Genomic DNA, 12,878 nt, shown 5'->3' with positions numbered 1-12,878 from the left:
GATATCTATTTCTACTCGACATCTTCTTTGATGTTCCCTGGGCGGCCTCGAGACCTTCCCCCTCGACAATTATAGAAACACGCAGCATCATGCCGCTGCTGCCCCACCGAATCTGGAGCGCGAAGCCTTTGTCCTCAGCTCTGTTCTTTGATTAACTGAATACTACTATGGATTCGACATCGGGCTCGAGTGTTTCTTTGATCTCCCGCTTACTATGTTCAAGGTATTGCTCTTCTGGGTGGCACTGACCCTGGTCTTTGAACAACGAGAACTTCGTTCTTCATTAAAAAGCCCAGCTCGCACCGCTTGAAATGTCCTTCGATTACTTTTTTCGACAGTTTGAATCAATGCTCGTTATTTTGATATCCTGATACTATTCTCTTTTTCCAGTTTTTACGTCATTTCTCACCTATACCGTGTTATTTCATCATGGAGGAGCTTCAAGATAAACCCTTTCCACGTCACCCAGATGATATCGAGCATCCCCCTGAGCCTAGTGAGAAATATGACTTGATGGCGCTTGAGGATCCACCTGAAGATTGGAAGTTTCTGACTAGAACTCTTACTACGATGAGCCAGTCAAAAGGCCGGGAGATTGGTATCGGGCAGATCGATGTAGTGATGAAACATTACTTTTGGGGAATTCACTACGATAAGCAGCTCGTCACTCTTCATTACACCAGAAAAAGACGAAATATCATCGATCTCAAGAAAATGCTTTGGAAATTGTTCTATTACATGCAAGAGCAGCATCGTCCAAAAAGCTGGACGGAACTGTTTAACTTCAACCGAGACAGCGGGCCTCGACTAATGAAATACAACCTCGAACCACGGCCTGCACCTGTCAGTCGATGGTATCGAAATCTTCCCCATATCGACGTAGCTCTCCTCCCCGAGTACCAACGTCCTTCCGATGCGCATGTCGAGACATCAGATGCTTATCTCCAGCAATTTCTCTTCTCAGCCGACACTTATGTAGAGCCACCTCAATCAATACCCCGATTAATAACGAATAACGGACCAGTATCGGAACAAGAGGTATTCGAAAGGCTTCAAGAGTTTTTAGAGCCTGCAGATTCACCCCTCTTCGAACCTTTGTTACAATATGATCAAGGAAACTTAGCCGCACCGGAAAGCTCACACAAGCGACGACGAGTCCTTTCGCCCGGTGCTCCTGCTTATACAGGCCCAAAACCTATAGGTTCCGGCAGTGAGGATCCTATTTATGCCGCCCCCATCCGCCAATATGATGACCCAATCTTTGCAGACCCTAGCCACAGTCCGCTCTTCAAAACGGCCCCTGTTGGCTACCAGCAAATCAATACCCTTGTTGACACAGCCCTTTCACTCGCCTATGATCCCAGAAATGTCGCAGAGGTCATTGAACGGGCCCTGGTAAAGATTGCATACAATGACCTGGAACGCGATCCCAGTGCCCCAACTCGCACAGTGCCTGCTCCGCAATTGACAGCTCGGTCAATTGGCGATCTGTTCAACGCCCAGCTTGGGACCTTCAATAATATATCCAACGTAAGGTTGGATCCTGTGACTTTTTCATGGGATCCAAATGGCCTCGTTTATCCCCTTCGTGGCCGCGGTCCCATCTGGAGCGGGAATTCCTGTTCTATTGATGCGGTGATTGCAGTGGGTATTTTGATTGATGCTGGTTGCACCAAGATCGACCGCTGTAATAACCGACAGGCTGGTTTTAAAGATATCGAGAAGGCTTTTATTGAAACTATCAATGTCTCCTGGGATGTCTTGGATGAGCATAACTCTCGCGTCCAGCGCGATATGTTCTTTCAGAAGTTCTGCGATACTTATCCCAGTATGAAAATGGGGGCTCCTATTCCGCCATGGGTTGTCTGGGCAGAAGGCACCAAGAGCTTTTCCCAATTTCGTTTCTATTACGCTGAGCGAATCGTGCCGTGCAGGTGTACGCGTACAAGTGCATTTGTCATTTCCCACCAAGGCTCCTGTGTGATGCCTGCCTATCTTAAGGGTGATGAGAAGGGGATTGAGGTGTCGAAGTTGCTTGAGCGATGCTTCTACTCAAGGAAGGAAAGTAAATGCACGTCATGTGGTGGAAACAATATCCGGAGCGAGAGGAAGGTCGGTCAGCTTCCACTACGCTTGACTATGACCTTTGATGGGAGGACAAAGGTTCTTGATCATACCAAAGACATTGAGTTCCAGTATGTCGGCTATGGGGACAGAGTCCAGAAAGCGAGGTATCGCTGGCTTGGTGGCGTCTATATTTACCAGGGACATGCTCGTGTCTACTGGACAGATACGAAGCGTGGTGAATACGACACGGGGAATATTTGTATGTACGACGGCCAGTTGAATCACGGCTTAATCGTTGGGGGAATCCCAGGCTACAACAAAAACAATCGAGTCCCCATTGAGTGGTGCCAGGGTGGTGCTATTCCCCTAGTATTCTACGAACGGATTATGAGTCCTGCGAAGGATGTCCTCAAAGCAGCTGTTGAGACCGTGCAAGACATGACCCTCCTGAAATCACAGGATAAAGAACTCCTCCAGAATCACGTACCCTGGGCTTCGTCTACTCTCCAAATCCAAAAAGATCCTTGGCATCGCGTCCTGCCCGGTCTTGCTCGGCCTTTCACTGCTTTCCCTCCGTTCACTGGCTTTGACCTTGACCCAGCTCAGGGACAAGTGCTCAGTTCGTTAAATCAGCCATTCGACCTACCTGCTCTTCCATCTGTGGGCGCGCCTTTGACTCCCAATATCTCTAAGGGGGCGAACCTCAACCCAGCATTCCTTGATCCGGATGTCATCGACATCTCAACGCTTGATCCTCAGCTATTAGCCACTAATGTCCCACCGCCTTCTTCCAACAATCCAGCCTTCAACTGGTTCGGATACCGAGACACAGCACCCGATGCAGGATTCAATTCTCCTCCTGCAACAACTGTGGACCCAAGCGACAACGGGCTCGGCCTCGACTCGTATCATGGCGCGCTCGATTTCACGCAGCAGGACCCGAACTGGTTTGCTGATTTGTCGAATCTTTGGCCCCAGGGTGAACCTGCCGAGGAAGGTGCTTTGGATTTTCCGACGATAGATGTGAATCCGCGGACAGGAAACGAACCCGTCCAGAGAGATGCAGATGATGATGTTACGATGATGGATATTGAAGTATTTGGCAGTGGAACTACGACACCGCGGCCAAGAAAGGGTCGCCAGTCCCGGAAGCAAGCTGAGGTCACGCCGGAGGTCTCCGAAGAGGAAGATGCGGAGGATGAGGATTATCAGGTGCAGTCATCGCCACGTCGCCGACCTTGTACTATCAAGAGACTTCGAACCGCGAGTCCTGAGAAGGCGACCCCTAAAAAGGATTCATCTATGAAGGCGACGATGAAAGTCACGAAGCAGAATACTAGAGCGGAGTCAGGGCCCAAGAGGGTTCAACCTACTCGGAGAAGTAAAAACTAGGTGGTCTGAAAGAGGGACGGTGTTAACATTATTATAAGTGCATTCAGCCTCGGTGTTTGGGATGTTTATGTATTGCTTTGTGTTATTGTCAATATCATTCAGGTTAACGTTATATGTTTACAGTCACGTTCCTCCGTTCTCAAAAAGTTGAAAATAACCCATAACGGAAGATATACTAGTCGACAGGGGTTTCTGCCAATCAGCGGCCTCTTATTAAACATACTCCGTACTCATCTCTGCCAACTTGTATAAACTCCGATGTTACCATGTTACCTAAATTCTGACTGTCTGTGCTTCCCCCGCAATACCCCGGGCTCCTTTCTCTCTTCTCTTCCCTTCCCTTCTCCTCTTCCTCCTTCATCTTCCATCCTATATTCATCGGTTCCATCTAGGAACATTGACTTGACGCACATTCATTCTTCGAATCAAATACCTGAAACTTCTATTATCTATTTACACAGGCTATATCCAAATCTAACGCAATGGGGAAATTATCCAGACACAGAATCTACAGACGCGCTCTAGGCGGGCCCGTGGCAGTGTTGCTCTTCTTCGGAGCAGAAACATATCCACCAAGACGGTTGTCAGTATTGGTAACAACACCCTTGGCATCCCGCTGAATACCAAGCTCAACGAGCTTCGCAAACGCTTTGGCAAAATGATCAAAGAAGAGATCCTTATCCTCGGCATACTTCTTCACCCAAGGAGCGAACGACGGATCCGTCGACAAGGCCATGTCAGTCGGTAGCATCATCAAAGGCTCCTCGTCCTCCTCGGCATCAGGATCCTCGTACACAAACTGCGTCATACCAGTTGCCATCTTGCGAGGCTTCCAGTCAAGCTGCAGCAGCAATTTGAAGAACGAGTTCGAGAATCGCGTCGGGTTCGTCACCCACGGTCCTTCGAAACCGCTACGGTCGCCGTGGCATCGGCCCAGGTTGTGGCCGCCTGTTAGCGCCACGATCTCCTGATCGTTGAAGCCCATGCGGTAAAAGATGAATCGCAGGTGGTCGGCGCCTTGTGCTCCGTCTGGTAGCCGGCCTCGTGGTGGCACCTTCGAGTCGTCTACCAGGTCTGTCCGTCCGCCGTGCCATTCGATCTCGGGTCCGCCCATCTCCTTGATTGCCACTACGCCGGCTAGTGTCCACAGATCGGAGTACGTGATCCAAGGGTGTTTCTCTTTGATCGGCTCTAGGAATGCCCGTCCGTGTTGCAGACCTGCGTTCGAGGGATCGCCTCCTTCGGCTTCGTATCGCATTCCCGCGCCGTTGGAACCGCCCGTGTCGGACTCGAGATCGTATGTACCGGAGGAGTGCCTATTGAGGATCGGGTTAACCGTTGCGCTGAGTGGGCTCGGCCGTTGCTCCGGGATTCCGACCGGGGAAGGCAAGACAAATTCTGGGGGTTACTTACCATGCCAACCGCACAAACACGGGTCCTGCACTGCCATCGTCATAATCGGGCTTCTTCAGCTGGGCGGCGATGTCCTTGCGAACTGCCTCATAGTCGTGGATGGTCATTCTCGGCCGAGAGCCCTGTCTTGGGTAGATCTGTGCTTGAAAAGGTGGATTGGCAACAACGAGAGGATGAAGTCGTTTCAAGTGATTCACAAAGAAAGAGAATACTAAAAGAGTCTAGAGTGTGGGAAAATGGAAGAGAAAAGGGTCTTCTCCAGAACTCGTCCACATGCGCGGAGTGACGGTGGATCCTGCGGGCCGAATCAATTTGCGTCTTTTCAAAGCAACCGAGGTCCCTTCGGTCGATGGCAACAGTCAATCAACGATTTTCTACTGATTTCGGGTGGATTCGCTTCGGAATATTATACGGTGCTCCGGTGTTCGGGCTCGGTTTAGATCACAGGGGCCGGGCTCTTTAAAACCCATACTCCGGGTTCAGGCGTTTGCCTATCAAATGCCGCGAGTGAATGCCTCGGAAGTCAAATACCGATGGACATCACAGTGTGATATCATTTACATGGACTAATTCACAGATCAGAGACATGCTGCTAACAAATTGGAGCCGGCTTCACTGGATTACTACAACAGACAGAATGTGATTGTTGATACAACTGATATCACAGAAATCCGGGGATTCCCCAGACTAATCATCCAAATACCCCAGGCAAACGAAACACAACAGAGAACTCACACCTCCGTATCAACCTCAAACTCCCCATCAACATCAATATCCGTACCAACAGCATCATCAGCAAGAACAGTTTTATCACACATCTTCGCTACCAACAAATCCCTATCCTCACGTATCTTAACCATCAACAGCTCCCTCTCCGCCCGTAACTGTTCGATCTCGCCATTCCGCTTCCGCAACGCAGCATTGAAGTCCCGCATTTTCTTCCGATACAACCCTGACAGATCATTAACGTCCCGACTCATCTTGAGATGTTTCATCCGTAGCCAATTGCGTTCTCTCCGCAATCGCCGCTCCCGCATCTCCAGCCGGTGTCGTGTTCTCACATCTGTGCCGCGAATCATCTTGATCACGTTGTCGATCACATCTGTGTGTTGGTCTTCTAGGTTTCCGGCTTCTGCGTGCTTGGCTATGCAGGTGAATGTTGCGCAAATGTCTTGTGCGATTGAGTTCATGAGCTCTTTCTTTGTTTGGGAGGTTTGATTTTCGAGGTTTTCGAGACGGAAAGCACAGCATCCCGGTAGTTTGGCCTGATCGAATGGTGTTTGGGGAGTTGGCGGTGGTGCTGCTGCTGCTCGCTGGGTCAACGGTAGCGTCGGTGATGGTTCTGAGTTTGGTGGATTGGGGGGAGGGGGAAGGGTTTTTTGCTCTTCAGATGGCATTCTGAGTGTTGGGCTTCGAGTCTTTGGACAGTGTTTGAAGGTGGATCTGACTGGCTTGGACGTAGAGACACTTGGTACTTGGTCCCTCAGGTATTGTCGCAGACTTTAGGAATGGGTTTGCCAGGTTCTTAAACCTCTAGAGAGGCAAAGTAGCAGTAGATGTAGAAGGAACAAGTCAATTCCAAATGTCTGGGGATACCGATTACGAAGTTTGATACATTCTCAGTTCTTTCATCGCGTCCCAGAGAGCAAACATTGCCTTTGGCATAATTCTTTGTATCAAAGAAGCCGGATATAATTGTTTGTCCAAGGGTGGTAGGATGTGGCAATCATCTCAATTCTCCAACCTACATTCGAGCACGTTAAGACATACATTCTTTGTTCCAGCGTTCTAGCCAATATGCCAGCTCTTTGAGGCTATTTACTAAAGACATTCCTTCGTATTCTGCTCAAGCTGAAGCCTCACATCAAGTCATTTCTGTTATCACGCATACTTACAGTGCAGATACAATCGCATCACCCATTTCTTTAGTCCCAGCCTTACCACCCAAATCAGGCGTTCGCAGTCCTGAGTCCAACACCTTTCGCACAGCATTCTCCACGCATTGAGCCTCTGCTTCCATGCTTAGCGAGTACCGGAACATGAGCGCAACACAGAGGATCATTGCAACTGGGTTGGCGATGTTTTGCCCAGCGATACTAAAACATATTAGGAAACACACTATAAGTCGTCATTTATGTTTACACTTACGTCGGAGCAGACCCATGTGTAGGCTCATACAATCCATACGGTCTCGTCTTCGGCATCTTATCACCAGGAAGACCATTTAGACTGGCACTCGGTAATACACCAAGAGTACCGACAATTGACCCAGCTTGGTCAGAGATCATATCACCAAAGGTATTATCCGCCAGAATAACACCATTCAGAGACCGCGGGTTCGTCGCCAGGATCAATGAGGCCGAGTCGGCAAGCTGGTGCACCAGTTTCACCTGCGGGTACTCGGCAACCATCGTCCTTTCCACTACGCGACGCCAAAGCCGAGAAGAGGCCAGCACATTCGCCTTGTCGAGGGAGATGACTGGCCAAGGTGGATTATGTCGCAGTGCCACTTCAGCTGATAGACGTGTTACACGCTGGATCTCGGCTTCGGAGTAGCCCCATTCGTCCATTGCTATATCAACCCATCAGCAAGAGTGTATCAATGCTAGGAGATAATCATCCAACTCACCATACTTCTCCTCTTCAATCTTCCTCCCAAAATAAGCACCACCACAGTTCTCGCGTACAACAACAAAATCAACACCGTCAATCACATCATGCCGGAAAGGACTAAACTCCTTAGCAATGGACGAACTAGGGGATGTAGACGAGCACGGGCGCAAGTTTGCATAGATATCCATTGCCTTGCGTAGCTGTAGTAAGCCACCTTCAGGGCCGTCTAGTCCACGTCGTGCGTTATCCCATTTTGGTCCTCCTACTGCGGCGAATAGAACTGCGTCGGAGGTTAAGGCTGCTTGTTTAACTTCGTCTGTTACTGGTTTGCCGTGGATATCAATGCTGCAGCCTCCTATCAGTTCTTGTTGCAGTTCGAATTTGCGTTGCGGTGTTTCGAAGGCTTTCAGGACTTTAATGGCTTCATTCATTACTTCTGGGCCGATGCCGTCTCCTGGGAGAATGAGGATTTTGGAGGTTTGAGTCATTGTTTGAGTGGCTTTGTTTCCTTTTCTCTTGGTGTATGCTGTATGCTTTGGCTGAGTTGTGTCTGATAGCTCCTCTTTGATATCCCCGACCTCGAACAGCCTATACCGGAGCTCGGTGTTTCATCCGACTTATGCGGGGTTAGGGTTGGTCGGGGTTTTGCCGATGTCATGCCAGTGCGAAGGGAGAACTATCCGATCTATGATGCGTACTTCCAGTCTATTATATTCACTCTAAGATGTCGATCGTATAGGATCGAGGGGAGGAGGATGAAAGTTGGCGTGGCATCACCATTGAGCGCTGATATCGTCTTCTTGGGATACTTCTTATGCTGCAAGGAACGAGGTAGTACACTTTATATATTTCTCTATTGAACATGGCCATGTCAATGTGGTGCAGGTCAAGAAACATGCTGTAAAATAGTCTGAAAGTAACAAATGTATGTTGATACTCCGTACAATACATAAGTATAAAATTCGGCCTCAGGCACTATTCCAACCTAAAACAGTTAGTTCTATCACGTGTCGCATGGAGCTTGAGCTCAATCTGGTGTTAGGGCTAGGGCTCAACGGCTCCCCTCCGGTTTGCACTGTTTGCTCGGCGGGCATCATATCATTTCTAAGCTTTTGAAGATCTCCAATCTCCAAAAGCTCAGTTTGCTGTGGCACCATTTCACGATGTCGCGAATCGAAGAGCTTCCGGATGACTTTGATGAGTCGCTCAACCTGAACGATGTCCCTCCCGAAATTAACCAGGGCCTTCCCCAACCCGGCTTCGATGCCTTTGCACCTGGCAACGATCTTCCTTTCCCGATCAATGAGGAGGGTTTGAAGGCCCTTCAGACTGATCCTAATGCGCCTGATCTCCCACCGGCTATTGCGGCCGTTCAATCGCATTCTAAGGAGGAGTTGTTCAAAATGATGAATCAGACTCCTCTGTTCATGACCGATATTGAGAATGCGGGTGACGAGAGTATGTGTTTCCTTGGAATTCAAATACTGTCAGTGGACTACGCTGACAGCTGGCTCTATAGATGGTGAAAACGTTCTTTTGGACGCTCTGCAGGCTATGCAGAACGAAGGTACCAAGGCCGAGGTTGCGCAAACCTTCAAGGAACAGGGTAACGAGGCCGTATCGGAGCTTCGATGGATCGATGCCAAGGAGTTCTATACCAAGAGTATTGCTGTTATCTTTGCCAAGGTGAACAAGTGGGAAAAGCCCGAGGATCCCAAGGCTGAGGAGGCATTGTTGCGCAAACTGGAAGAGGTGTCACACATCAACCGAGCTCTTTGCAATCTGGAACTAGGTATATACACTTGTCGGACTTTGACGAGCTTTGCTAATATTCTATTGCTTCAGGAAACTACCGCGCATGTACCCTCGACTGCGCTGCCGCCCTCAAGGTCAACCCCAGGAACGTAAAGGCCTTCTACCGTTCATCTATGGCCCTGTTTAAGCTTGACAAGATTGCCGAAGCTGAAGATGCCGCAAACCGTGGTCTGGCTATCGATCCCGAAAACAAATCTCTTAAAACCGCCTCCCAGAAGATTGCCGAGCGCAAGGCCAACGTGGAGCATGCTGCCGCCAGGAAGAAGGCCGAGGAAGAAAAAGCTGCGCAAGCAGAACATGGTTCTTAGTACCGCCCTGCGCGCCCGCCAAATCAGAACTCGCAAGACTGAGCAACCACCGGATATGGAAGACGCTAAGATCCGACTCGTCCCCGACCCTCTATCACCGGAGAGCACTGTCGAGTTCCCCGCTGTTTTCCTGTATCCCATGGAGGCGCAGTCTGACTTTATCAAGTCGTTCTCTGAGATGAACTCTATTACCGATCACCTGGAGTACCTTTTCCCTCTGCCTTGGGATACGAAGAAGGAATACAACATCAACAATGTCGAGTGCTTCATGCAGACTGTCACTGGTGGTCTGATCAAGGCTGGCAAGAAGCTGCCTTTGCTTCAGATCCTCTCTGGTGGCAAGGTCGAGGTTGTGGATGAGCTTGTCAGCATCTTCATTGTGCCTCTCTCAAAGACCGGCAAGTTTATTGCAGAGATGAAGGCTCGTAAAACGGGCTGAACTTGACATTGCGTCATTATACACGATGATCTGTTTCCCGTCACCTCGCCCTTGATCGCCGCTGGTTTTCAGTGGAAGTCCCGACGCAAAACCACTTTCACGGCTCTGGCAGAAGTCAAGATTTCTGCCTTGGAACTGCGAATTGGTCCGCTTCAACTGCGACGCCTATCAACACCTACCATTTGGTCTTGCCTTTACTTCACGCAAGACCACGATAAAATAGCTGATACCCTCCAAGATGTCTATTCATGTACATATTTGCATCTTTGGCTTTACATAGATATGGCTCAATTATAAAGGCAGCGCCCTCCGGGAGGATGTCCAACTGTTCATAGTCCAGCATATGAAGCCACGCTACCATGAAGCTTTTGGCTCGCATTGATCGTAGCCATTATGCGCGAGGCCCGGAGTTACTATACAGGCTCATCTCTCCGGCGCTAATATAGGCTCAATCAAGTGAGGGAACTCGCAGTCTAGCCTGTATTATAGTGTGTTATTTTACCCCCAAATAAATATTTTGGTAATGTCGGCAATAAACAAGTCAATACCCCAGACAAAGCTGGACAGGAAGGGATCGACAGGTTCGTTGAAGTGGAGAAGACACATTTAGCCGTGCATTTAGCCCTCTTCAACTTCGACTGTTTATGCCTCTTCAGGGGTTTCCCCATTGTCCCTTTTGCCGTAAAGAAAATACGGCGTCTCCTCCGGACGGCTGTTCTGCATACGTGGAGCTCCGCTCCGTGACTATTACTCTACATCTTAGGCTAACTACCTTCACCATGCATGAGCTCATACTAGACTATCCATTTCCCATGCATGAACTAAGCTAAATGACCCAATTTGACTAGTTCGAACGGCCGCGACAACTACGCCACGGGCTCTCGCCCCGAATGGCTGTTGCGATCAATGTGAAACTGCCTAACCTAGCGCCGGGACAGATGCTGAGAATATTGACATGGCGCTTTCTTTAGGACTATATAAGGAGCTTGGGCGTCTCGTCCTCTGTGCAAGATTGAAGCTTGGGCTCAGACTTAATATCGACGATTTCGGATCCTTTGGTCACTATGGTTCATTTATCTGCTATTGCTCTGGCATTGGCCGGTGTTTTACCTCAACTGTATGGAAATTGTCAATTATGAAGCGTCATTTGATACTAACACCGATGACTGGTTAGAACACAAGCAGCTGGTCTGAATACTGCTGCCGTTGCCAAAGGACAGCTATACTTCGGATCAGCGACTGACAACCCCGAGCTGAGCGATAGCGCATACTTGACTCAGTTAAGCAACACGGATGACTTTGGTCAAATTACCCCTGGAAATTCTCAAAAGGTTTGCACAGTGCTCCTTTGCTTGACTGGCATATACTAACAATTGACAGTGGGATGCGACTGAGCCGACTCAGAACAAATTCTCTTTCGCCCAGGGCGATGTCATTGCAGATCTTGCTGCTACCAATGGCCAGAAGCTGCGGTGCCATAACTTGGTCTGGCATAGCCAGCTGCCCAGCTGGGGTAAGTCTTGGGTCCTCACATAACTTGTGATGTTGGAATATGATCTGACAGAAGGATAGTCTCGAGTGGTACTTGGACCAATGCGACTCTGATTGCTGCTATGAAGAATCACATTACCAACGTTGTTACTCACTACAAGGGGAAGTGTTACGCGTGGGATGTCGTCAACGAAGGTGAGTGCCTAGTCTGAACTATTTCAGATCATTCTATAACTAGTACATTCAAACAGCTCTCAACGAGGACGGCAGTTACCGCAGCAGTATCTTCTACACAACCATTGGCGAAGCCTTCCTCCCCATCGCCTTTGCAGCTGCCGCCGCCGCCGACCCATCCGTCAAACTCTACTACAACGACTACAACATCGAATCCGCCGGGTCCAAGTCTACAGGCGCTCAGAGGATTGTCAAGCTTATTCAGTCATACGGTGTCAAAATTGATGGTGTTGGTCTGCAGGCTCACTTCATTGTTGGAAGCACCCCCAGCCTGAGCGCGCAGACTACCAACTTGGCTGCCTTCACAGCCCTTGGTGTTGAGGTTGCGTATACTGAGCTTGACATTCGTATGACACTGCCTTCGACTTCTGCTTTGCTTGCTCAGCAATCGACGGATTACCAGAACACTGTTGCTGCTTGTGTGGCTAATGTCAAGTGTGTTGGTGTTACTATCTGGGACTACACTGACAAGTACTCTTGGGTGCCTGGTACTTTCTCTGGTCAGGGCGCTGCGTGTCCTTGGGATGATCGGTTGGTTAAGAAGCCTGCTTATACTGGTATCTTGAATGCTCTTGGCGGTTCAGCTTCTTCGACTACCACTGCTGCTACTACTCTTGCTACTACAACTAAGGCTACTACTACCACTACTGCTAGCTCAGGTGGCAGCACTGGTGTTGCTCACTGGGGACAGTGTGGTGGCTCCGGATGGACTGGCGGTACTGTTTGTGTTAGTGGGTATACTTGTACCTACACCAATGATTGGTACTCGCAGTGTCTGTAGGGCTTCCAAATTGGGAGAATTCACTAGGCAGGCCCGTGTATTCACTTCTGTCTCTCGCTTTACTATTGTAGAGGCAGATAAACCACATCAGTCGAGCAAAATATCAGTATATCATTCAATTTGACACCTCCAAGCCGCTTCTTAGAAGGGAAATCATAAACTGTTTGGATAGACTCAACTTATCTTAAAGAAATTAAACAATGTAGTGGGGTTCTAGGTCTCTTATAATGATCGATGCAAGCATCAGGCTCCATACCTGTTGCGGATGCGGTACGAGCGACAGAAGATCAAGGGCGAATCGCTAGGCATCATATGATACTCATCT

At 49.1% G+C, this 12,878-nt stretch overlaps 6 protein-coding genes across 6 annotated transcripts; 3 read left to right on the top strand and 3 right to left on the bottom strand.

The window, feature by feature from the left end:
• Positions 1-429: 429 nt before the first annotated feature.
• On the top strand, positions 430-3,459 carry N7508_004017 (uncharacterized protein; the record flags this gene model as incomplete). Its single annotated transcript, XM_058462083.1, has 1 exon — positions 430-3,459. One exon carries the CDS (start codon positions 430-432, stop codon positions 3,457-3,459), a length of 3,030 nt encoding a protein of 1,009 aa, XP_058320708.1.
• Positions 3,460-3,967: 508 nt separating this feature from the next.
• On the bottom strand, positions 3,968-4,979 carry N7508_004016 (peroxidase; the record flags this gene model as incomplete). Its single annotated transcript, XM_058462082.1, has 2 exons — positions 3,968-4,775; positions 4,873-4,979. The coding sequence occupies 2 exons, from the start codon at positions 4,977-4,979 to the stop codon at positions 3,968-3,970; spliced, it is 915 nt and encodes a 304-aa protein (XP_058320707.1).
• Positions 4,980-5,603: 624 nt separating this feature from the next.
• Positions 5,604-6,269, bottom strand: N7508_004015 (uncharacterized protein; the record flags this gene model as incomplete). The annotated part of the gene is made up of 1 exon (XM_058462081.1): positions 5,604-6,269. One exon carries the CDS (start codon positions 6,267-6,269, stop codon positions 5,604-5,606), a length of 666 nt encoding a protein of 221 aa, XP_058320706.1.
• A 494-nt stretch (positions 6,270-6,763) lies between these two features.
• On the bottom strand, positions 6,764-7,973 carry N7508_004014 (3-isopropylmalate dehydrogenase; the record flags this gene model as incomplete). The annotated part of the gene is made up of 3 exons (XM_058462080.1): positions 6,764-6,968; positions 7,021-7,444; positions 7,502-7,973. The coding sequence occupies 3 exons, from the start codon at positions 7,971-7,973 to the stop codon at positions 6,764-6,766; spliced, it is 1,101 nt and encodes a 366-aa protein (XP_058320705.1).
• A 675-nt stretch (positions 7,974-8,648) lies between these two features.
• Positions 8,649-10,047, top strand: N7508_004013 (HSP70/90 family co-chaperone CNS1; the record flags this gene model as incomplete). Its single annotated transcript, XM_058462079.1, has 4 exons — positions 8,649-8,943; positions 9,005-9,277; positions 9,331-9,539; positions 9,595-10,047. 4 exons carry the CDS (start codon positions 8,649-8,651, stop codon positions 10,045-10,047), a joined length of 1,230 nt encoding a protein of 409 aa, XP_058320704.1.
• A 1,031-nt stretch (positions 10,048-11,078) lies between these two features.
• Positions 11,079-12,553, top strand: N7508_004012 (putative endo-1,4-beta-xylanase; the record flags this gene model as incomplete). The annotated part of the gene is made up of 5 exons (XM_058462078.1): positions 11,079-11,164; positions 11,222-11,378; positions 11,428-11,560; positions 11,620-11,733; positions 11,790-12,553. Coding segments are annotated over 5 exons (1,254 nt in total), but the record flags the coding sequence as incomplete, so codon positions are not given.
• Positions 12,554-12,878: the final 325 nt, after the last annotated feature.

This window comes from Penicillium antarcticum, assembly GCF_028974205.1.
Source record: "Penicillium antarcticum strain IBT 31339 chromosome Unknown utg000004l_segment0_segment0, whole genome shotgun sequence".
NCBI classification, from domain to species: Eukaryota; Fungi; Ascomycota; class Eurotiomycetes; order Eurotiales; family Aspergillaceae; genus Penicillium; species Penicillium antarcticum.
The sequence above is the reverse complement of the archived record's forward strand: the minus strand, read 5'-3'. Positions and strand labels throughout refer to the sequence as shown.